At 44.7% G+C, this 25,949-nt stretch overlaps 1 protein-coding gene across 6 annotated transcripts in view; it reads right to left on the bottom strand.

The window, feature by feature from the left end:
* Positions 1-25,949, bottom strand: part of ST3GAL3 (ST3 beta-galactoside alpha-2,3-sialyltransferase 3) — a 171,409-nt gene that overhangs the window by 37,718 nt on the left and 107,742 nt on the right. For all 6 annotated transcript variants that reach the window (XM_082766140.1, XM_082766139.1, XM_082766142.1 and 3 more), the window contains 3 exons: positions 19,530-19,593; positions 11,445-11,540; positions 6,968-7,154 (listed from right to left, as the gene is read on the bottom strand). In XM_082766140.1, the coding sequence (XP_082622266.1) occupies positions 6,968-7,154; positions 11,445-11,540; positions 19,530-19,593 (347 nt within the window). The remainder of the gene's footprint in view (positions 1-6,967; positions 7,155-11,444; positions 11,541-19,529; positions 19,594-25,949) is intronic.

Below are 25,949 nucleotides of genomic sequence, written 5' to 3'. Positions count from 1 at the left end.
ACCTACAGCCACCCTAAGTACATGTATGCCTGGGTGGGAACAGCTCTCAGCTATGCAGTGACCTGCCTAATCTTATTACGCCGTTGCATGCAGGTATGTATGAAGGGCAAGCTCCAGCCTGCACTTTCCATACCAACAACCTTCCTCTGGGAATCTGGCCAGGAAGTCTCCCCCAAGGCCCATGTTGCAAACTGGGTCATTTGTCTGCTGAGGTTCCTGCATGGTTGTCACCACGGCGCTACCTGAAAGCTACACGGTACAGAACCAAGATCTTCTCCCTCTTCTGGTCAGCAGGGGCAAGATTTTTTTATAGCGTACCCACATATTCTCCAGACTCTCTTCTCACCAAGACTGGAAAAAAATTGGCTCACCTTCTCTAACATGGCACCAGTGTTCACCTTACGTCTTCTGGAAACCACTCGACTCCTTTGTCATAGCAAGGGATTTATTTTTAATGTGCAAGTCTCCCTTGGTTCCCTTGGGCCATTCCTAGCACTGCACTGGGTCCTGACCGTGGGGGCACAACCCCTCAGGCAGCACAGGCTAACAAGAAAGAGAACAAAATGTAAAATGAAAAAAAATAATAAAATATAAATATTTTACACAGAATATTTTACACAGAAGAAATCACGCAGACTCTCCCACTTTTTCCTCAGCCATAGACTTGGTGGGAGCCAGAAGAGCCTGCTTCTAGCTTTATTCACTTAATTCTTTGCTTCAGCATTTAGTAATGGTTCAGCTGCCCCAACCCAGGCACTGACCCATCCTGACGACGAGGTAAGGTGTGTCTGCTATCAGCTGCTCCTAAATTCCCCCATCCTCTGAGTGGCAGTGGTCTTTTGCACTGTGTGCTTGGACCACAGGACAATAAAGAGGCTTTCTCGCCTCTCCCCTGGCACAAGCCTCATCACGTCCTTTATGCATGTTGGCTGCCTTACTCACCAGCCATGCCTTCCTACGTTATACTTCTGGGGGATTATTAATAATGGCTATTTAGAGAAAAAGTCAAATTCATAGAATAGGACAATCCTTAAGATGGCTTCCCAAATCAAAAGCTTACCCTTATTAATGATGGAGCAGCAAACCCAGCTTCTGTCCCCTTCCACCAGAGGCCAAAGAGGGCAGGAGGACACAAGGCCATGCTTATACAGGATCAGGCAGCATAACTCTGTAACCAAACTTCACGTCCATAATGCATTAAGGCAATGCAAAACAAAATATTTTAAAACAACTGTTTGGGAGGAGGCAAGAGAAAGAAAATATTTGCAGTCTAGAAGCAGACTTCGGAGTGAAACTGTAAGTGGCCACTCCATTTGTCACCACGGGCAAGTGACAGGGTCAGAAAGAGCAGGTTCTGCCTCCTCAGCTGGACCCAGAGAAACCGCCTGCTCAGGGGCTGGGCTCAAGCTCTAAACTCACTGGAAATATGTGCATGTGGCTGAGGTTTTACTTGGGTTGGACAGCAAGAAGAGACTCACAGCCTCTCTGTTGTCCTCTAGCTGTTTGGGGTAGCATCCTGGCTCCTCAAATGTTCAGGGATGCAGAGCAGCCCCCTTGCAAGGCTATTTCGGATTCCAAGGAATCCCCAGCGTACTACGAGGCCGTGACGTTTGCCGACTGCCCTGGCAAACACATAGCGTGACAAGGCCATTGAGGGAATCGTGACAAGGCTATGAATGGAAGAAGGGAATCTCTAAATAAAGGCTGAGCAGACGGCGAGAGCTCTGGCAGCGGTCAGGCCTTGGCTCCAGCACAGGCAGGCTGATCGAGGAGGGAAGGTGGCGTAGCACTGCAGCAGGACTGGAAGCAACCTGCTGACTTAAAGCAGAAAGGTAGCTCCAAACAAAAGGTTAACAGTAAATAAATCTTCACTGCCACCACCTCTGCAAGAGTGACAGGCACGTGCTGGGATGAGGAAAGAGGGGTTATCTCCTGCCCATTGCTGGAGTCTCAGCAGCACTGGAGGACGGCTGCTTTGCAGATGGCATCGTGCGAGCTGTCAGAGGCATGCCCCTGCAAGGGACAGACAGACAGCCGCGCCTGGCCTCGCTGGCAGGCAGGTGCTCACTCGCTCCTATGACTTTCACTATCAAAGAGAGCCTCGAGGTGCCGCGGGCGCTTACTGCACAAGTGACTCCTTCTGGCAGCGGCTGCAGAGATCCCTGCTGGAAGTGTCCGCGGGCTCATTACCGCACGAGAAGGAAGCATGCGAGCTGCCAATTTCTAGTGAAACCTTTGCCCTCACTTGGCTGCATTGCTGCCATGTGCCAGATGTTCAGGGAACTGAGCCCTATGCAAACAAGAGAGTTCCTTCTGATTCACTAATGATAGGCAAAAAAAACCACCCTGGAATCAGCCTCAGTGCCAGCTTGTGATGGCTGGTTTGCATAATTGCTGCTTGTAAATTCTTCTGTTTCAAAAGCAACTACCCGGAACGCGGTGAAGAAACTTTCAGCTTTTGACTATTATTTTAATCCTTCCCCAGGAGAATGGAGAAGGGAAATATACAGCAGAAAAAACCCACTCCGTAATTCCCCTGTTACTTTAGATGTCCAGGAAGAGCTCCTGTGACAGACAAAACCCAGGTGATGCAAGATGGTACAGCTGTGGGAAGGAGGAAGGTGGATCACGAGATGGGTGGGTAATGGCTCTTGGGACAATAAACAGCCCAGGACAGAGCACAACCGTTGAGAGTGAGTGTCCATAAGAAACCACCGCTGGGGATGCGCTACCAGAAGCTGTTTGATCTGAGCAGGGGTGCCTGGCACTGCCAGCAGCCTCTTGCAGCAACGACTGCAAGTCAGCACTGCCAGGCCAGCCACCAAGGACGCACGAACAACTCACATCCGTGACCTTTCTGCAATAAGTCTGGGGCTCCAATCCAGTTCCTTTCCCCTTGTCCATCTAAATACTGGGTTAGAGTGGTGCAATCCTCCCCCCTCTGCTACACGTCACCTTTCTCCATCCCACACCCTTTTCTCCCCATTTACCTGCAACACGTGCAATGATTTGCTCCTTGAGTTTAATGCTTGTCAAAGGATTGAAATCAGATTACCAGGGTTTAACTTGCTCAGATTCACCCACCTTTCCCCTAGTAATGTACAGGTCTATACTCTCCAGTGATGCAGTACTGCCCTAACTTGCTACAGCCTTGCAATTCTGAGCGCCAGCTCACCCAGAACTCTGATGCAAGTTACCTTTGCTCTGCTGATGACACAGTACAATCATTTAGCCAAGCCTGTCCGTTTTTATTTATATTAACATTTTCTCAAGGTTTCTTTTTCTTTCTACTTCCCCCCCTCCCCTCCCCAGCTTCCATACATTTTAGTGAGAAATAAAAAGTGGCTGAGCTTTTCCTTTCTCTTTGGTCTATATTCCAGTGCTTCTCTTCCTGTACACAGTGTACACTAAATACAGACAGGACACTGGCGCATCATGCCAGTCTCTGAAAGGTTTTCATCTTACTGAATGTAAGGCATCAAATCCTCTACCTTACTGTTCTGCTGTTGCTTCTGCATCACGCTGTTTCTTTCCTTAAGACATCTCATGAAAATCCTCCTCTCTACAGAGTAAAGCACTTATCCCTTTCTCAGCGTGCAAGTGTTGCCAAAAGACTAACATAACACAGAGCAAATCCCTCTCAGCTGCAGGGAGAATCAGCTTATCTGACCACTGACCCTGGTAATAAATAGCCACTCGTCTTTCATTTACTCCCTCTCGGATAAACTCCCTTTGATTTCACTTACTTGAAAGAGGACTAAGCAAGGATCCCAGTGCCTGGCCCAGAACCTCCGGTCATGCAGGTCCAAGCAGCTCCAGGTCTGACAACGTCTGAAGAAAATCAGAAAGTCTCAAATCCCACCCACGACTCTACCATGGAAACATGCAGTTGCCATCAGAATTCAAGGGCAAAGAAAACAGAGGTCAGAATCTGACCCATTTTTTGAAGGACTGTGTCCATTCCCACAGCAGTCACGTTCTTCAGCAGGATGCTTTAATTTCCCTTATCTCTGTCCTGAGGTCGGACTCCTGGCTGAAACCACTCGTTTGCAGCGGGGCTGAAGTCTAGCAGAGGGACAGGCCTAATCTCAGACAAGCAAAAAGCAACACTGGAGTACGGAGCTTCTAGATCAAATTAAGCATCTCAGGAAAGGAAAAATGCCCCTTTTCTCCAGACAAACAGAAGAGAGAGAACCAGAAACTTTCCACAGAGAGCACTGGGCAGGCATTTGTCATTTTGAGCTTACCACACACTGATAAAAATACTAGCACTCACTACCAGAACAAACAGACGCCTACGCCGTATTCCCGTAGCACTGGTGGTTCTCCATCGGGCCAGTTCTTCGAGCTAAGAGACAGCACTCTGTGCATCAGTCTCCATTCGAAAAAGCAGCTGTGCTAGCCACCTGCTTGCAGCTACAGCCAGCGACAACAAGATCTCAGCCTCAAATAGGAAGAGATCAGATTAGAGAGGACAAGACAGATGTTTTCCAGTCACCTGGACCTCATCCTAAAATATTCAGTGAACTGGTTCAGCAGCCTCAAAACCAGTGATGATTCCCTTTGGGAACTTATGTGGAACAGGTAGGGTGTCAAAGGTTTGAAAATTGGACAAAAGTAGTTCCTAGGAAGGCAAAAAAGTGAAGAGACTTGATTTATGATATAAATTCTCAGAATAGGAAAATTAATTATAGAAAATAAAGATAAAAAAACACTGAAGATAAGTACTAATCCAGGTGGATTTGTCAAGAGCATATCATTACTAAAATGTAGTATTTTCTACAGGAAAAACAGATTTCCTTTCTTTTCCTACATGAAAAACATAGGAAGAAGCAAGACATGGTCTGGAATTCAGTAAAGCTTCTGACATATTACTTTCACAAACATGCCAAAGAGCATTATTAATGACACCACTGTGATATGAGTTCTAAAGTGGCCAAAAAAAACCCTAACCAGGAGGAATTCTCAGTAGGCTCATTGTAGAAATGAAGGACATATTACATTGGGGTCTTCCTATGAACCGATTCTGTTTAGTGCTTTCATTATCAACCTGGATGATGGAGTAAAAAAGTATGTTTATTAAAATGCAGAGGGCATGAATTTGGAAAGAATGGCAGGTATATGGGAGAGCTCTGCAGAGAGAGACCTGGAGGCAGAGTGAGCCACAAGCTGGACGCTCACCTGCAGTCCCATGCCACCGTGGCAAAGGCAGACACAACAGCGGATGTATGAAGTGTGAGGACTGCAAGGCCAGTGGTTTGCTCCTCTCTATTTCATGTTCTCTCTACATTTGTGACAGTGCTCTTTAAGAAAAATATGAATCAACTGCGAGCTTTCAAAAGAGCAACAGAAATTAAGAGATCTGGAAAACATCACCTACAAGAACTGAAAAAAAAGTAGTGTTTATTCCAAAGAAATGAAGGATAAGGAGCCAACCACAAGAGCATTCAAATAACCTGCAATGTGAGAAGCTCAAGTTCTTCCTTCTCTCTGCCAAGCTGGGCACTGAAGCATTCAGTTACGATGACTGCAATCGCTCTTCCCAGACTTCTACCAAGTTTTAACAAACTGCTCACCATATCTTTACGGGACGAGGGGACGCCACATTACAGCCAATGCTGCTTGACTGCAAACATCAGGTGGAAATTCAATTTGTTTTGAAGCAAACCAATCTGTCCTTTGAACTTCAAGCTAAAGGCTACGAGTTCCCACAATGACATTCAGGTAGCAGGGCACTGATACCATCAGGATATTAAATGCAGGCCCTTCCTTTGCCTAGAATGAGGAACAGAAGCAGGACAGAAACCACAAAGAAACCTTCTGATTCAATTATTCACATTACCAAAGGCCACTTGTGCATGTCCAGAGGCTAACAGGTAACAACAACTGCCCTGTAACAGAAAAATAAATGCAAGTTGGTGCCAGTGTGAGACACAAGTGAGGTAGAAGTCCTGAGGCCGTCTGTATCACAGCTGTATACAATTATATTCCCAGACTGTTTTAATTCTGCATATAAACTACCAACCTCCTCTTTTTGTCCCCAACACATAAGCTAACATCCCACCCTCCAAATACTGATCCATTTGTCTCATTATTTGTTGAAAAATCATGAAAGAACATCTGAAAACAGAAATATATGATTTGTAAAACAAGGATCATAGCTAAATGGAGGTCATTTATTCTAATCTTCATGGCAACAGGTACAGACAAACCATCCACTGAACAAGAAGTCAGTCATCACAACCTGATTCCAGTTAGGGTGGGTGAATTACAGAAAACAACCCTGTAACAGGTCCACGGTACTAAAGAAGAGCACTAATACAACTGACTGGGACAAAATACTTACATGGGGAAACAGTATCTTAACCATTTCAGTCATCTTAAATTAGATTTGTTATTGTTCTTCCAGGTGATATTTTAGCCAAACCCAAATTATGAATCTCAGTACAGCAATAACTGAGGAACGTATAATGACTTGTGCTATTCAGGAGGTTACATTAAGTCTGTGGTGGACTTTTCAACAAATTGTACTGTTGCTGTCTCTTCCTCCTATCCAAAGTCATTGCATCTTTACCCCCAAACACCCATTTCCTTCTCTTATCATTGTTCTTTTCCTTCCTCTGCTCTTAAACCCTATGAGTCCAAAAAACCCATGCAAAATCCGGTCCTTTCATGTACTCTTTAAAACGAAAGTTACATTCACTATTCACAGCACATGCTACATATTCTTCAATAGAAAGCCTCATCTGTGATGCAAGGTCAGGTTACAGGGAGCAGATGTATTTGTAAAACATATTTAATTAAAACTGAAGTCCATGGACGTAAAAAAAAGCCTTCACTTAAATGCAGCAGGGCACACAAAGGAACTCTCCTCAGACCAAAACGTGGCAAATATGCCTGTGGTATCACGTCTGTACACCACTTCTAATTAGGTGACCTTCACAATGCCAGCTAACAGTGCTCTTACCACTTTCTCCTTGTAAACAATGTACTTCAGCCACTTGAAATCTTGCCATTTGAATCCTGCCAGAACAAACAGGGAATCCTTCTCATACTGTTCCATTTTCTGGATTGCACCTTCAGGATATGTGATCCGGAGAGTCGTCTTGCCACCCACATCTTTTTCAAAGCCCTTCACCGGAGCGGAGTTCAGCCTGTAGGGCAACCAGAGAAGACGCTGTCATGGGTTCCCATTTACACTCACGCACAATGATGCAGCATCGCTGCCAGCCCCGGTCTCTCCGTACACAGCTGCTATGGCAGCAAACATAACCCTTGCAATTCTTCATTGTAAACATTTACAAAGCTTTATTCCAAGTGGCAACAGTTTAATTAAAAGCTATTTAAATTACTTGATTTAATATAATGCAAGCAACTTCTGCACTTCACCCTTGTGATTTAAATTGAGTTGGAAGCTTTGGGGAAAAAAAAAAAAAAGAAAAATATTGTCCTTACAAATTTAGACTTACAAACTAACCATTAATATTTTAGTGTTCAGTCACTCCTGGGATATCTTGCAGAAGCAAGACTGTACTGGAACAGAGGATGCAGTTCCATGGCAGTTTAAGCAGTCTGAAACTGGTCTCTTGCTCCTACACCAGTTCAGAGCTTGCACTGCTCATCCTACCTGCAGTGAGACTGTTTGGGGAACTAAGACAGCTAATGTTTTTTGGAGAAAAAAGAAAAGGAATAAATAAAAAGGAACAGTCTGCACCTGGTCTAGTTCCCCAGACTGACCCATCGAGGAGGTGAGCTGCCCTGCAGTGCCAGCATAGAAGAGGTTGGACCTTGTGCTGGGACAAGGCTCAGCAGCACTGCAGTCCCACCAACGCAGAGGAGACGCTGCTGTGGAAGTGCATTTGGAGGGAATGCTGTGTGTTTAGACGTGCTTTTGTTAAAACTCCCCTCAGGAAGTTTTTTTTTCCCCTTCAGAAAGCAAGCTGCTCTGGTGTTAACAGCGATGATGACTTTCATGACATTATTCAGAACTTCTCTGTGTACGTAGGACAGACTATTCAATACCAGAAACATAAAGCTGAGGAAATTTCAAATAACTTGGAATACAAATCCTGCTGACATCAAACAGCAGCCCCTGATGGAACAGCATTGCCTGCTTGAATTATTGCAGCCTTCTTGACTTGCGGTAGTTCAATACACTGGAAAGTGCTTATGGACTGCAAATTTTCTTATGTAGGAATGTTAACGAGGATCTGGATTTGTCTTTTTCAGCCCGGGTAAGCATTTTAGGTGGGAAACCTTTCAGTAGAAGAAAATCCCTCTATAGAATCTGAAATTCTATTCAGAATTAAGGAGAATGAATTCCTGGATACGTTTAGTAAAAATACTTTAACACTGGTAATAAAATATTAAATGGAAAGCACCTTAAGAATCAGCACCAGCACAATTTAAACAGGAGATGAAGCCTTTTTTCAGGGCTTATATCCCCCTCACTCATACAAAAACAGTGCTCCCGGCCAGCCTGATCCCTTGTCTTTTCTTCTCAGGCTGACTGAGCGTTCACACATCAGTCACCTTTACTACGAACATAATTTAACCTTCAAGGCACCGTGTGTGGGCTGGATGACCTTTCATACTGTAAGAGCAAACGGCCCTAAAGGCAACAGATAAATAGTTAAGCATAACATAAAGAAAGCTTGTTAGGCATATTTTCATCTGTCTTCTGGAACATGAGGGGATGGTTAGTGTCTGTGGTCCTTTCAGATCAACGTGCAGCTCTTTGGCAGGGGTCTCCCTGCTCCCAGCTGCTGGGTGAGCCGTTTCGCTGCTTACCTTGCTAAAGCTCCCCAAACCTGGGACCCCTACTTCGTATCTAGACAGGAAACAAAACAAACCATTTCCCCCAAGTAAAATGAACTCCGCTCTCCAGCAAAGGGCCAGAACGCGAGCTGCTGATGGAGTCATAGCACTGGGGTCCTGCTAATGAGCCAGCACCAGCAGCCTGCACCCCTGGGGCAGTGCGGGCAATTGAGCAGGGAGAGTTCTGGCAGCTGCAACCTGCACTCACCAAGGTACACGTTAGGCAGCTTGAGCTTCCTCTCAGGTAGTGCACGCCACTAGCTATGAACTCAGCTACATCTTGTACAACTTCTAGGAAGCCAGACCTCCTCACAACCCATGGACACAGTTTTCTCCATAGGCGAACCTCCTATCTCAGTCTGGAGTTGCTGATATACACCTGTCTTCCCCTCCGCAATCTATTCTAAAGAGGTATTTTTACACGTTAGAGCACTGATAACTGCTGCAAGAAGCTCCTGCCAGGTAAACAGTGTGACAGCCGGGAATAACATCTGCACTGAAATCTGGGAACACCCAGTTAAAGAAAAACCAGCAACAAACTCACTCCACACGGTTTTAGAACTGTCAAAGCTAATCTGACTTTCTTTATCACAAGATAAAAGATTTCTTGCTGTAATTAATGGCCCTCACACAGTAAGACATGATGCATAAAAAAAAGCTCCTTATCCTGCTGGATCATTTCTTTGTCTACAAAGATGCTTCATTTTTTCCCTTAAAACTCATATCTGAAGTCCCAAATCTGACCCTTACAAGGAGCTTTGCAACCCATAAAAAAGGATGCTATACACAAAGGACTTCCCAAGCTTCCACAGGAAGAAAAAGGAAGCAAGTGGATGCAGTTAAGAAGTAGTCTGCTCTCACCTCCTCTTGTCCCACATCCAGCCACCTGGCTTCATTTAACCTTTGCAGTTGACTTTTCTCTCCTTTATCCAACCTGCAGCCAGCACAGGTGCTTAGCTGCCCTCTTATCCTCTCAGCTTGCAAACTGACTTGGATTTATGGATGTGGGGAGAAAGAGTTGAACTTTTCATTTGGAAATTAAATAGTAAACCTTCTGATGTAAATTTTAGTGGGTGGCCTAACACAGATGGATTGAAACTGTTCTCTTGCTACTTTGTGAACAGCCTGCGCCCAAAAAGAGGCTGTAACTGAATTTTAATAACAGCAGCTGAGATAATTGCAAGCCACCAGACTATGACAAGCAGTACAAGCTCTTCGCTAGCAACTGATAGTGTGATGAACTGGGAGAAGGGCTGTGAAAGTTTCATCCTGTTCTGAGCAGTCATCCCTGTGTCCAGAGCAATACCGGGGCAGCAGGGAACAGCTCACAGGACCAAAGGACTGAAAAGGATCTTCTTGGTCTTTGTCCGGAGTCAAGAGGGTAGTTGTTATTCTATGTATGTTCTGTTCTTTTCTTGTGTGCCCATTACTAGCACACAAGAGAGAAAAGAGACCATGCTAAATATCTTCTCTGTACCTTAAATTCTTTTAGTAATCATTTTCTTTGTTCCAAATTATCTAAGAATTTGCCATTTGCCACCACATCTCATGGTTGACTACAGTTCAGAGAGGTGAGATTGGTTACACTCTCTTTGATATGAAGCCAGTTATGTTATGAAGAAAAAAACCAGTAGCTTAGACTCTGTTAAAGCAATTTTTACAAATCTACACTGTGGTTTATCCCACTTCTCCTATTTACCATCATAATATTTTGTTACTCACACTTCAGAACCTGCTACAAAACCATGCATTTTTCCAAGTCAGACAAATAGGTTTAGTTCCCCAGAGCATGTCCTCCTCCCTCCTACACACACTCACTCTCCATTAGCACAGGTATTATATTTGTTAATCTCCAGTCACCCAGAACACCTCCCTGACTTGACAGATTTATTGCTAAGAGTTATGACCAGACCTATGATTTCCCATATCAGCACGTTTTTCAAGCATTCTGAGATGGCGATGATCCAGGTCCTCAGCAAAAGCAAAGAGTCCTAACTTCGACTGTGGTCCTTTCCACTCGGAGCCATTCTGCTCCTGCTCCCTTATTCAACACCATCATCCACAGTGAAACAATTGAAATATTCACAGCTTCTAGGGCACACCTACTGCTGTTTAATCATTATGGGGTCCTCACTCATGGAGGTTTACTGCTTCCTGAGACCCTATGCTGCACAGTTTGTAGTTCTTTCCTTCCTACCTGTAAAATGTGGATCCTGGGGAACACTATATATATATGACAAATAATTCTTCCCTAGACTACCAAGGGGGTGTACTTGTGAACAGATATAACAGTACGTTTTACTGATTCACCACCTAAGGGCATTATAGAAGAAGCAGCTTTTAAAAAAGCAGCTCAAAAAAGAAGGTTCAAGTTGAATTGTAGGAGAGAGCACATTCCCAAACAGCTGTGGAACATGGAATGCTTGAGGAGTGCCCTTACCCTTTGATGGGATCACCATTTGTAACTTAAACATTTATATATTCTTGATGTTTTTCCTCCACATTAGTTAATGATTCCATACTAATGGATATCTTCACTAGTGTATGTTTAGCCTTTGCCTGCAGAGCATGCCAACTGACACTGAAACTGAATAAATGACAAGAAAACTGTGATGCCAAAGACTCACCTGACAACAACATCGTAGTCGTCAATTTTTGACCCCAACGACTTATTGGCAAGTACTCCACCATTTCCCACAATAATACATCGTCGGCAGCTGAGACTGTGGAGAAAACACAGGAAAGAGGTGATTTTTGTAACATGACTTTCTGTTTGCATCCACCCAAGAACCCAAGAAACCTTTGGGAATATTAAGAATCAAGGGGAGGACAGAGAAACACTCGGATCCCCAGCTCACCTCATCATGCCCAGGCATCGCCTATGATAAACTGCTTTCAACACCTCACTCCATGTGTGGCCTGGTGAGACGGGCTGTCAGGACAAGCAAGTCTTCTCCCCCCACATCCCCTGTAATGATGGGCTTGAATCAAACCCACCTGTTTAGTTAAACCTCTTCATTACTCATTTATCACTGAAATAGCAATAAGGCAAGGGCTCAGTAAGGAAATCCTCTCTCCGAGCAATTTTCAGCGTGCAGGCAGACCTTGTCAGGTTATCTGGGGGGTGCTCACCTTGCTGAGCGCAAAATTGCTGCTGTTCTCATGAGACTTCAAGAGATGGAAAAACACTACATGGACAGAAAAAGGACCCTACCCCGCCCCCAGGAGGAAACACATACATAGACACAACGGGTGAGGACTAGGAAGGAAAATAACCTTAATTATCAGAGAAACAGAAAAGAAAAGGAAGAGAATGGCTTCTCGTGGAGCCATGAGTCACGAGAACTCTTTACAGCAGATGTTAAGAAGTGATTTTGTTTCGAAGACGGGGAGAGGACTTCTTTCCAGCCATCTAATCCCAAACGCAGCTGGCTCTTCTGGCAGCGTGCCCCCAGCTCTGGTAGTTCGCTGCAGGAATACGTGTCTGCAGAGCCTTCTTCGGAAAGGGTCCAAGGCAATCAGCCGCTTGGAGCAGATCTCTGGGCTAGGCGGCCTGCTCAGTCCCAGGCACAGCTGCCCGGGCTCTTCTGTGCTGCGCTCAGCCTGAGGAGCCAGCGTGGGGAAAGCTCTGCTTATGTGGGGTCCATCTCTGCAGAGCAGGGCTGGAGCACACTTGAAAGAATCAGCTAAATCACCGAGGGTTACCCTGCTGACAGAGCCATCAGCCAGACATGCGCGTGCAGTTAACAGTGCAGCACCCAAAAAACCACTCGGAACAGCTTCCCAAGCCCAGACAGAGCTGCACTGGAGTCCCCAGCCCTTCCACAAGGAAACCTTCCAACAACAAGGCAGACACACGCCTGCATCCTTAAAGGCCAAAGAAGCATGGATGTTTGTGTTAATTAAATCAAGCAATACAGGAAGACTTTTATACATAATGGCACAAGAAAAAAATACACAGTTCTGGTGCCAGTGACAAAGAAGAGGCAAGATCTGCTTCAGCAGTATATTGGGGCAAGGAAGGAAGAGAAAGAGTCAGTCCCAAATGGCATTCGAGTGGCAACGATGGCAATGGTTTTGTCAAAACCTTTAAGGGAAAGGTGCTGCAGGAGGCAAACCAACAGAGGCTATTTGGTTCTGGTCAGGTGAAGTTTCCGATGGAAATACGTATTTTGGATGATTATGATAAAAAAGTTTGACCTCCTAAACAACAGAGCACTGGGTGAAATACTGTGATTTCTCTCCCCATCTGTCTCTGAGCCATGACATTTCTGACTCCTAGTTTTTTATGCAAAATCCTGTGCTGACATCCGAAAGCTCCAAGTTACAGACGCTCAGCTCTACCCACTTACTGTTAGGATTTGAGCTTTCACCGATTTCAAATGCAGATGTGTTTGTTTCAGCCTCAAACCACTTAAGCACATTCTTCCCTTTTCTGCTAAATTAAAGCACCATCTACTGTCAGCAGTGCCTTCCACATCCGCACGTGACCCTCTCACTGACAAACCACTGCGTGTAAACATCTGCCTCGAGGTGGATCGTCAGTCCCGGGGCAGACTGGTGAGCACGAGCTGCTGCACGAGGGAAGAGCCAGTTCCACCAGCCAAAGCCGTTCGAGTGGCCTCTCTTGATGGCCCCGTTCCCACACAGTACTTGTAGACCGATCAAAGCCCATTCTTAACTTTCTGTTGACCGTACGAACTGGATCGAGTTCATCGCATGTCTCACGCGATGGCAGCTCTCCTAGATCTTGAGTCACATTTGCAGCACCTCTCTGAACCCTTTTCAACTTCGCCCCAAACCTCTGAAGCACTGCCTCTGGAGCACCAGCATGCGGAGCTAATGCTGCTCAAAAGCAGGGTCTCTTTCACACAGATATTTTACATAGATCACCTCAGTGCTCATTTTATAACCATGGGTTGGCAGAATATAATCCTCACCTTGTAAATGCGATCTGCGATGTCCCTTCTGAGGTGTCTGACTTTTGGGTTGGCTCATTAAAGAAGCAGAGGTCTAGACTGATCCAAACCTCCTACTCCTTACTGCCCCAGTCTTTGGCAATTTTAGTGCAATTTTACATTTCCTGCAAATCAGTCTTAGTCACTGAGAATACCTGCCAGCAGGCTGACACCAGAAGTGTCACTAAAGGATTAATTCTCTACCCTGACAGTAGCTTTTTGAAGCTGTGTCTCATATTCCATTCCTAAGAAGCTGCTATATCTGCAAAGATGTTGCATAGAATCAGAACAAAATGCTGGACTAAGACATAAATAATGCCTATCTTTAAAAGGTTACCTTTATCAAGCTTCTATTTTATCAAGCTTCTACTTTATCTTAAAAAAATAAATCCCACCTACATGACAAGGTTTTATTTTCATAAAACCCAAGATAACTTACATAAATTATGCTGCCATCCTAGCTCTGTCCCATATCAAATTTCCCAGTGTTTTTCCTGCAAAAAAGAGTTAATCAACTTACAAAACCAACAACTCATCTCCTATATTTCCCCATGAATGGCACATTTGCTGTTCTAGCCAAAATTCCAAGAAGGGTTAAAAAGCAAACGGTAATAACAAAAAACCCTCCTTACTTAACTCTTTACTCTCCAGTGCTTACTGATTTAAAAAGATATAATTGCTATTTAACATCCTGACAGTTCTAATAAAAATAAACAAAACATTCCATCATTGCTGTCAAATGGGATACCATCACTCTCTCTTCATCCAAAAAAATCAGTCTCCTCAAATCTGCAGATCAAATTTTCATTTCTTTCTGACACTAAGCTCTCATCTTTGATCTTCTACTGTCTTTTTCTTATATTTTTGATAAGTACTTTACATACTGTCACCACCATGCCAGAAGTATCTGCTGCACACCCAGAAAGCACAAGTTGGGTGCAGATGGCATTCCTCAGGTGCACGTGACGAAGGTATGGCGAGTCTTGGACTTTGCCTAGGTTCTGCACATTGGGCACGAATGTTAAGTCTGGGCAACCAGGACTGTTTGGCTCAAGAGAGGCAGAAAAGTAAGCTGGCTCAGTCTCACCAGCTTTGGCAATCACACTGTGGGGCACAGAAGATTGTAGGGCTACCCTGACGGCGCTGCAAAAAGGAAACATTCGGCAGGGATGTGTCAGGAACCAAACCTGACCAGAAATGGGACGTGTCAGGCATCAAACCTGACCAGAAACTTGAACACTTGGTACTAGTGTAGCTGAATCCCTTCACAGCAAGCACTGACAGTCCCTGAGCACAGGAAACCCACAAAGACACTGCTGGTTCCGGGCAAATTTCATCCGTGTGGGCAGCATCAGTTCCCCAGCTCAATTGTTTCCCCCAAACGGTGTGCAAACACCTTTGGGTTTGTGTACATATCACGTCAACCCTGGATGTCTTTTCCAGAACAGCTCAAGTAGTGAAACGTCCGACACGGCCCAGGTTCCAGCTTGCTACCAGGGTGGTATGAAGGAGGGTCACGGACTTTCCACGCCAGACTTTCCCAAAAGCCCTAAGCTGGGAACTGGAGCCAGATGTGCAGCCTCTGACACAGATGCTTAGAGGTTGAGTTCATCTACACCAAAACCAGAATTCACGCAGACCTTCTTGAACAATACGGTACTGTAAACACGTGTATGCATTGTAGCAATTGCTACTTCCTCTTCCTTCCTTGTCAAAACCCTTTAGGGATTTGTAAGGGGAAAAAAACCACAAAGCCTTCCATTACGCAAGTCTGGAACTGAAAGCTTTGAGGAAAGATATAACAGAGTAATTAGAAAAAATACGTCTTTAGGGCAACTGGTGCTTAGGGAGGCATAGCACGTCCTGGTTTGGTCTGGCTGCTGCTCCTTAGATGGGTGCTACCAATGTGAGATGGGGACACAGACACTTCCTCTCCTGCTCTACCAGCTTCCTTCCTCACTTGTTAGCTTATATGCTGTGCTAGTAAATATTTAGTTATAAGTGTAAACCCTCAGTTTTCCTTCATCGCTATCTGGAGGCAATACAAAATGGTCAATTAGATTTTTGGATTTATGTCATTCCTATGAAATTTATAGGCAGTCACCACAGAAATTTAAACCCAAAATTTGTTGAAGGCCAGCTAGCAAAAGAGCTGGGCAACTGGAAATCAAGCTTGATTTGCAGAATGAGGGGTAGGCCACTGGAGGAACCACTAAAACAGCAAAAACAAGAAGGGTATAAATGGGCTTGGAAAAGCCAGAGGACAAGATAACCCAGAAGTGTCAAAGACAAGGCCTGTGAACACCTGTGCTAGGGACAAAGATAGGCCAGCACCAAAAGAAGAGGACACTAATTCCACAGGATGCCCCCTGGATCTCCAGCCTTCTTCAGAAAAGCTCAGTGCTGAGTTGCAACTACCCTCACAAAGAGAGCTGCAATGTTACCTACCTCCTGCCCTGGAACAGGAACACGTTCCCAGAAGCAGTACAACACAAAACGTGCCATAATAAAGCTGACACGAAGAACGACTAAGAAAGCACAGCATCACTTGCACTGCTACAGACTTGAACTGTAGCATTTGTTCGCGTGCCCTCCAGCTGCTGCAAGTTATTAACACGACTCTGTTCACAATGGAGGGATTAGTTGGAGTGAGTTGACAAAGCTGTTTTGGGATGATGAAAGGTGTACGCATACCCGGAAGGATTGAGTTTGCCTCATTTCAGCACCACATCGGTACATTGTGTCAGGAAAGGTGCATCAGGATGCCCTTTTGGCACAGGGGTAATTAAACAAACAAGTTCACTTCCAGGGCTTCTAGGACGTAAGTAAAGGTAACATCTCCAAGGGGTAGCTTTGTGGAGGAGCTCAGAAATGGAGAAGCTTGGGTGGGGACGAGACTTAAGGCTTGGTGTAGGTCCCCCCCCCCCCCCCAAACAGCCCTAATCTCCTCTTTCCTTCCTATGCTCTCACGCACTGCTCTGACCTCACCTCCCCTGCCTCTCCCTCCCTTCCCCCGGGAAAGCTGCGTTCAGCGTGTGGTTACATGAACGCTTGCTTCAATAGACTGAGCAGTGCTCACCCTCCCCACCCAGCCCTAGCCCTCTGCCTCTCATGCTGCTGCTCCAATGCTGTGCCAGCGCCACTGCTCAGTGGGAGGAGAGCTCTGTAAGTGAGGTCACTGAAACGATCTAGGTTAGGAGAGAAACCTTTAAAATAGGCTCACTTTAAAATCTCCCTTCAGACAAGGTACTGAGAAAAATGTCTTTACTGCGGAAGTGGCCAAAGACTGGAACAGGGTTCCTGGCGAGGCAGTTGATGCCCCATGCCTGTCAGTGTTCACGAGGTATTTGGGTAATGCCCTCAGTAATGTGCTTCAACTTTTGGTTAGCTCTGAAGTTGACCGCTTCAACCAAGGCAGGAATGAACTGGAATGAATGAACTGTTGTCTCTGCTTGGAGCTTGAGACAAGATCGGAAAGTAGATAGCCTTCCCTCAACAGCCTGCTCCATCAGCTCTTTTGGAATCCAAAATAGTGCAGGCCCCTGGCTGCCAGCACTGTAATTCATCAATAAGCACACCAGAGAACATCCTGGGAAGCATACCCAAGCCCCTTTGCTGCAACTCCATCTACCTACTGCTTCAGGTTCTCACTTTGCAATTTCCAAGCCTTTCTTGTCCCTTTCTCCCACACCAGCTTCAATTTTTCTCTCTTCCTTTATAAGACTTGCTCACTTGGAAATGCCACAGGAGGTATTTGATCCCAAAGCATGCACACAGCAGCTGGAATCGAGCACACAAAGGAGTGCTATCTCACCTAGCTGCCATCCCCATCAGAGGCTGACTCAGGAAACAGGTAAGAAATGACAAGGAAAATTGCATTCACTTCATTTGAGGAAAAAAGCACTTACTGCCCAGAGATACAGACACATGAAGTGGCCCATTTGCCCCACTGAATGGGGAAAACAACATCCAGAGATGACCACAGCTAGCAGTAATCCACCTGCTTCCATCAGCTCAGAAGATACGTTATGCCTTCTCCTACAACGCCTACTTGACTGCAGTAGAGCATTGCAGCACCCTGTTCTCAGGGTGCCAACATGCATGTGTGTGCATACACAGTTTGCACAGCCCCAGAAGAGACTGATCTCCCTGCACCTGGCTTCTGGGCTGCTAAAAGAAATGCGTACTAGACATTCAATATCCACTGCTCTGCGTTTACCACAGAAGTTCCAAAGGAAACAGTATTTCCCCAGTCTATGTACAAGCACGCAAACCTAAGTGTTAAGTCTCTCCTGTCTCTACACCAAAGCCATTATAAAGAAAACAAAAAAAAAAGTGAGCAGCTGGTGCTAGTGTGGCTGTATCTCACAATCTCCTGAAAAAGGACTTTAAAAAAAAAGCACAACAGCAATAACAACAAAAAACACAACAACATCCCACCCCTCAAAAAACAGGTGAGCAGCAAGAGTCGCTACTACATTAACTCTCACTGCACGAATATTTCACCTGCCCTCCATGTCATTAACACTTATTTCCCATGAGCAAACTTTTGAAAGTGTCTATCTGTAGATTTTTCAACAGATTAAAATCTTAACTCTCCAACCAGGGCTGAGATAAATCCCAGATGGGTGAGACTCAATTGTGTGTAAAATCTCAAAGGTCATTTGTAAAATGATTTTGCCTTCTGGACATCATTTCCCAAATTAATCCATATTCTGAAGGCTAAGTGTATCCGGCATTGCTGTGAGAGAAGACAAACTTCAAAGCAACCTAAATTAGCACATGGATTGCAAAAAATAAAAATAAAAGAATAAACTTTCAACACAGAGATGAACTCCCAACTCTAACCATAGTTGGCAAGCTCTACAATCAACGTGCGAGATGTGGAGAGTTATGGAAAGGCTGGAAAAGCTTCTGAACTTCGTCATGGAAAAGTGGACAGAGGGGATGCTGGGCCAGGAAATAAAACCAAGGTGTTTAGAAAGCAGGAATTGTGTTGCTAGCCTGCGTTCAAGGAAGCTGCTTGGAAAGGAGTAGTATGAGGACTTGTGAAAGAAAGCGTGTCCCAGTGAAAAACTCTGACAACTTCTCAAGGAAACCACCTCCAGTCCGGGAGGTGACACTGAACCAGAACTGCAGGGCAAGGGATAGGAACGACAGTAAAGCAAATATAGGAAAGACTAGAGGAGTATCATTGGGAAGCTGATCATTAACATGTCAGTGAGTCTCAGAAGCAAGCTCTACAAATAGGACTGAAGAATCACAGGAGCTTCTTCCAAAGGCATCAGTCCAAATACCTCAGGACCCAAGAGAATTGCTATCGCATCCTGGCACAGGCTGGGACAACACAATCACACATTCCTGCTTTAAGAGTGAGGAATTCACGAAACATTGTTAAAACAAGCCAGCCCCTTCTTTCCCGCTAAGAGGTCCTTGTGATCCTATTTCTTTGTCAGAAAGGCTGAAAAAGAATGTGTTTATTGAAAAGCAGCTATTTACTTATTTGAAAAATAGGCAAGAGAGTGTACTGTGATACCACAGGGAACAAAAGACTAGGAAATAGTCAAAAGGTAAAGGCTGTTTTTTCCACTTATGCTTGACTTAAAGGCCTCCAGAGTTTACACATTTACTGGAAAGAGGACTCTTTCCAGCTCCTGATCCACCTCCAAGGCACGGGCAATCTCTGGCAACATTTATTTAGGACAGGGAAAATAATTGCTTCAATTCCTCCTACTCTGAAAGGTCTCATCTTACCTGTCAAGAGCTGGAGTTAGACGGTAATCTTTGGTTGCTGACAGGATGGCTTTGATCAGATTATCTGGGGAGAAAGGAAGAAGACATTAGGAAGAACTCACTTCGAGCGGAAATGAAAAACAAAGGGATGTAAGGCTTCTGAAGCGCTTACTTGGAGGGACTGAAATAAGGTTCTCATCACGAATAACCGCTTGAACTCGCATATTCCTATTTCATTTGGACAATGACCTTCACACACTGACTGCAAAGACACATGAGGTGCCAAATTCTGACAGAGTGCACCAGAGACTTGCACAGAGAGGGTGCAAGGAAAAAAATTCCAGTTTAAGGCAGTGGTTTCACACCCACTTCCCTGGGATTGCAGTCCCACAAACACTTCAGACATGAAAAAGCCAATACCACTGCCAGTGCTTGCTTCATGCAAGCTTTTACACAGCTGAGTGGTGAACTGGATGCAGGAACAGAAACACATTAAAATTAATGCTTTCTATTTTGCTGGGTTACTTTTAGTTTATACTTCTAGTTTAGTTAGATTTTGCTTTTGTGTTTGTATTTACTTTTTATTTAGTTTTATTTTGCTTAGTTACTTTTAGTTCAGTTCCTCAGTCTGGCTTTCTTCATGGCAGAATCCAATTAAACCATCACAGCTGCTTAAAGAAATGCCCATGGAGCCACAAAGCCTAAACTGATACCCAGAGAACACTGCAGCAACCAGATGGTGTTAGTTATGCAAGCATAGACACATGCCCATATTAAACGTATTAAATTACAGAAGCACAATGATTACACATAAATAAATCTATAAACTCTGGAAGCTGTGGAGTCTGCTCCCTTCTAGATTCGTCCTTCATACCAAGTTTCTTCAACCTCTCTCCCCCATAAAGATCCAAACTCCATCACGTCCCGTCCATGCAGCAGCAATGCTCTGGCTAGCCTGGGTTTACAGATGTACCAGGAACTCCAGAACGGCTGCACTAGTTCAGACTGTCTGTCCCCAAATCCTGGCTCTAACTGCTGCCTTAAGCAGCTGCCTAAGAGCACAAGAACAAAGCAAACAGACATAGTGCTTCTCTCAAATAATCCTCTAGAATTTAGCTATTTTCAAATCAGGGTTCTGCACATCAGGTATAGCTCCTATGGATCTGGCAACCTGCAGTGATTTCTGTCCTATGAGCTCAGAGTCCTCCTGGATCCATATGGACTCTCAGTCACTTCCCTTTCCTGATTCTGAATCTGGCTACTCCTACCTTCATTTATACTGGAAAAGACTGTGAACAATCAGTCCCTTCCACTTTCCTCAGGAGATTATAGATATCTGTCACATCCTTTCCCTAAATGCCTTGGTCAACTGGTTCAAAGGTTCCTAGGAACAACCAGTCCAAAAGAGCAAATGTCATTTCTTCATAAAAGATTAAAAGTGACACAGCAACATTAAAAAGATTGACATCAAATTATTATTTACACTGAACTTAAATATTTTTCCTGACACTACTTTGGGCATTTGGCGCAGTTAGGGGCAGTCCCTTTCAAACAGGGATTTCTGTTCTTACGTGCTGGCTTTGCTCCATCACTGCAGAAAGCACAGGGTGAGGATGTGGGACAAACACAGGTCTGAGGCAGCCCACCTGCCAAATAACTGAGCCTGACAACAAACCAGCGAGACATGAGGCAGACGCACAAAGGTGATAAACAGAATATGACTAATGGTTACTTCAAATTTGGGATTTTTTGACATGGCATTACTGACAGCCCCTGCCAACTGTTGCAAGCTGGGGACTGAGATTACTTTCAGAAGATCTTATTTTGGAGTAGACTATGGAAAAAAAAAAAAAAAAGCAATTTGTAGAGTAAAAGCAACATATTTTGCTAACAAAATAGTGTTGCTTTTTAAATTTTTCCTTCATTTGAAGATTTTTTTTCTCTGACACGTTGATAGCAGACTCCCTCTCCAGCAGGAATGCTATTTCCCTATGTCTTCAGCAACAACAGTAGGTTGCTGTGACCTCTAATGGCTCCATGCCACAGTCCTCTCCTTGGCCTGCCTCTTCTGTGGATGGTATACGTTTCTGTGGTTGTTTTCCCATACTCTCAGAAAAAAGAGATCAAAGGATCACATGTCAAGGGCTGCAGCCTCCCATCTACCAAGCTTTTGTTATGCCAGGTTTGCTCTACCACCCACAGATTAACACCCTGCACTTCTTGGAGGCCATCCGTTACATTATATTAAAAAGCACATGGGATACAGTTGACTAATGCACTCAAACAATTCTGTTTTTCACAGCTTGCCAGCTAATTAGTAATGCCTTCATAGCGAACATTCAGGAATGAAACATGACTACTTTAGGACTGGATATGGCAGCGGTTGGGGTTGGGATGCTCCCCATTCCCATCATCCAGAGAGAAAACACAAACAAAACAAACAACAAGATAGGATATTCAGCAAAGCTTAGGAATAGTGAAATGGGAAACAATTTTTCAGCAACCCCCACAATCTAACACGTTGCACCTGAGAGGTTTGGAAGTTGCACAAATCACAGCGTTATCGTTCAAACCTGCTGCCTGAAGCTCAGGAAAAGTCCTTCATTGCCAAATATTGACGTGTGGCAGGAATGAAGGGGCACAGGTGCCCTCAGTGCTGGTTTCTCTACTCCAACATCCTCACTGGAAGTCAGGTACAGGAGCCACAAGCACTAGCAGGGAAAGCTAATGGTCCAAGCAAGGGGGAAGCACTAGATCTTTTCACCTGAGCTGAACTCTGCTAGAAGCTGGACACTGCACTGCTGCTGAGGGGGGCATGTGCATTTGGCACCGGTAACCTATTTGCACTGAACACAGCAAAAGCCAAAGGAATCTGAACAGAGCAGTCCAAGGACAGTGTTTCGGAAGAGCACGTTTTATTTCCGATAACTGTCAGCTTTTCTCAATCTATTTTACTATTATCTTTAAGGGCACCAATTGTGTATTGCTTTAAATGGAACCATGCTCAAAAGAAACATCATTTTATTAGAGCAACAGCTACACAACCAACTTGTGGGGTTTTTTTGGTAGGTGGTTCACCCAGGTTATGAATAAAGTGAGGCATGGATGCAGACACAGCACCAGCCCAGGCACAACTTCTCTCGTGCCTGGCAAATGAGAAGAGCAGACAGTGGTGGGTGTGCTCTGCCTCGTACACCAGTGCACTGAGGAGGGGCCGGGAGGGGCTTGAGTATACATGTTCTGAGTACTACAAAAGATAAAAATCCTTCCTGTTACAAGCAACAGGTATGCGTGCACTCACCTCTCGCTTCCAGGGCCCAGGCACGCAGCCAGCTCAGGTGTAACAGAACTCATTAGCTCAGGCACATCCCCATTCAGGCAGGTCTCATTCTTTGCGAACCATTTCCCATCTGGAAAAGTTTCAGCTACTTTTGTTCGGTGCAGAACCCCAGCGAACCAGCCCTGCAGACATGTCTTGGCACCGCACGCCTAGAAACACGAACCCTGGAGAGCACGGTGCAGAGACTGCAGGGCTGCGTGGCAGCTCAGCTCCGAGCAGGCAGAACTTGCCACCTGCCCTCGCTGCGGGCACAAAAGGGGGCTGGAGCAGACACAGATCATCCAACAGCCATTCAGTGGCCACAGTTTTGGGAACTGCTTGGAGGCTTAGGAAAGCCAACAGCAGCAACACTTGCTGTGTACTGTTCTTCCTGTTCATACTGTAAGATTCAAGGCAGGTATTACCAAGACTAAATCCTTTCTTCAGACCACAGGAAAAGATTGATGTTTAAATGTCAGTGCAATCGTCCTGCAGGTGTTAGCTGTCTTGGGAAAGGAAAGCATCTAAGCATGGCTTCTCCTAAGATCAAAAATCACACAAATAAGAACAAACCAGATCCTGCAAGTGATAGGGACAAATACCTTAATTATTGGTATTTGTGTTATTTTTCTTGGACAGCACACATTTTAAATTAATTTTTGAATGAAAAGGTAAGTTAAAATAATACAAGCTTTCTTCATATCTAACTGCCTGGGATTCATCCCTCAAAGTCAAAGTAGTGCATTCCTCCCTTCTGCCCTGGGAGGCAGGGAGTGCTGCCCAACAAGAACGGAGGACAAAATACTAGAGCATCCCTTTGTCCACCTTACTTCCCACCAAACAGCTTAAGAAGCAGTGAGGGTAAAGATGGGTCTTCCGCCAGCACTGAGCTGGATAGGAATCATTTTGTCTCCCTTGCAATCAAGTCGATGATTCACAAGCTGCATCTCTGCAGCTCCTTGGAGGGCACAGTCACCAAAGGCCCATTTTTCTCCCATTATTAAATAACGAGCACATCACCAGGGCAAGGGATCTATGACAGCTTTCCGCAGTTGAAGTTTCTGTTTATTATACTTCTTCTCTTGTCATGGAGAATTTAGGTTACTGGGGAGCAAGGGAGATTGTTTAACCCATTTGTCTATCAACCACTATGCGCACACTATTACTATACAAACAGAGCAGTAAGCCTCTGCACATTTTCCTCCTATCTAGAGGAGGAGTTGACTAAATTTATCTAAGAATCCCAAGTTATCATGACACATTCTATCAGTTCTCCTTATAACATCAGAAGATTCAAAAGCATCTCAGGACTGCACGATTTCTCTGAACTCGAGTACATCTTGACTTCAGGTTGACCCTGAAATTTTCAGACATTTGGAAAAACTATAAGTAAATAGTTCGAAATTAGGCGGGCAGTGACCACACAGTGAGAACCAGCCCGAGTCTGAATTCTAGCATTTTTATCTGTTATTTATGTGGAAGAGTGGAGACCTTCACTGTAAATGTCAACAACACTTAACACTGTTGTTTCTAATGCATAAGCTTCTTGCTAGTATCATAAAAAAATGGAGACCTTTTCACTCCACAGGGCGTACTGCAGCCATCTCGCAGGACCTACCTTCTGCCTGCCTTAAAAGCAAACACATCGAGCTGCTCACGCACTCTCAAATGGCTGAGAGAAGAGGCTATTTTTCAAATATTCCACACCAGCCATCTTTCTCTCAAATCAGGCAAGTCTACATGCCTTTACTGCCACCAAAAAGAACTTGAATAGCATGTCCCAGGGTCAGGGAGCTGTGTTCCTCTGTGGTGCTCTGCAAGCCCTGGTCGGTGCCCACCTCCGCGTGTGGTCACCCAGCCTCCTCACCTCCAGCCACCACTTGTGAACTTCAGCTTTTGGGAATCCACTGACTGGGGTGAGGTTGACAGACAGCCCTGAGGCATGCCATCTCCTCTGCATATGGTCACTGTCCCCATGATAATGGAATGCCACATGCCTGTTAGCTTTGTGGGGGGAGCAGGCTAAATGCTATTTAAGCTATGGATGAAACAAGTCTCAATATTTGCAAACAAGACATAAGCACAAATTCAATCCATACTTTATTTTTTTACACTACCCCATAAAACCCAAGTTTATCCCCATATAAAGTCCTTCTCTGGCATTTTTGTCCTTAGGATCTCACTCTGTATGGGAGCGGAGGAGTGATGTTATAGTCAAAAGCCTTCTGGACACAATCCTGGGTAATGCGCTCCAGGGGACACCACCTGAGCAAGGGGGTTGGACTAGGTGACCTCCAGAGGTCCCTTCCCACCTCAGCCGTTCTGTAATTCCCCACCCTGATGCTCAGCACGAGGCCGTGGCCTCAGGTCCCACCATGTGCTCCATCTTCCAGCTCCCTCCAGAAACACCACATCCAGCTGTAGCCACACAACACCATTTGTATTTTAGAGAAGCTAAGAATGCAGCGAGTAAAACAGATATCAAAGCGAGTCCGAAATTCCTCGCAGCACTGCTTGTTATTGATCAGCTAACTTTATGATGTCTGTGCAGGAGAAAGCAGCTACAAAGACTTCCAGAACTTGGAAGCATATTGCTTACATGCGAACTGGCTCTCCGAGGCAGCTCACAACAAACTGCAGGGCTCCGTCCCCACATCAGCTCGTGTGTAAACACAAGACAACGCTTTCTTAAGGTCATCGCTGTGCCAGATTTCAGTTGGTTACTTGAGATACACTTTAACAACAGCACTTCAAGCCATCACTACTTCTAATACCACAATAATTCCATTGATGATTTTTAATCTTATTGATAAACCTGTATTTACTGTTGCATAGATATAAAATACAAATCAAGAGACAGAAAAAAAAAAAAAGCCTGAAGAAGCAATAACAATTTTAGGAAAACCTGGCATGCATTAAATGTAAGCTCGGGAAAGCCCTTAAGGTCTTTTTTTTTTTTTTTTTTTTTTTTTTTAATAAGATATAAATAAAATACAAAACATTTAGACTCTTGATTTACATCGTAGTTTTAGAGCCTTCAGGGATTTTTTTTTCAAGCTTTTCTTCACAACCAAGAGTTTGTTTTTTCAGAATACAAGTTTAGTTCCCAACATAATCCCAGG

The sequence above is a fragment of the Aythya marila genome (genome assembly GCF_965140915.1).
Source record: "Aythya marila genome assembly, chromosome: 8".
Taxonomy (NCBI): domain Eukaryota; kingdom Metazoa; phylum Chordata; class Aves; order Anseriformes; family Anatidae; genus Aythya; species Aythya marila.
Note: the sequence above shows the minus strand (reverse complement) of the source record. Positions and strands in the feature narration are given on the sequence as shown.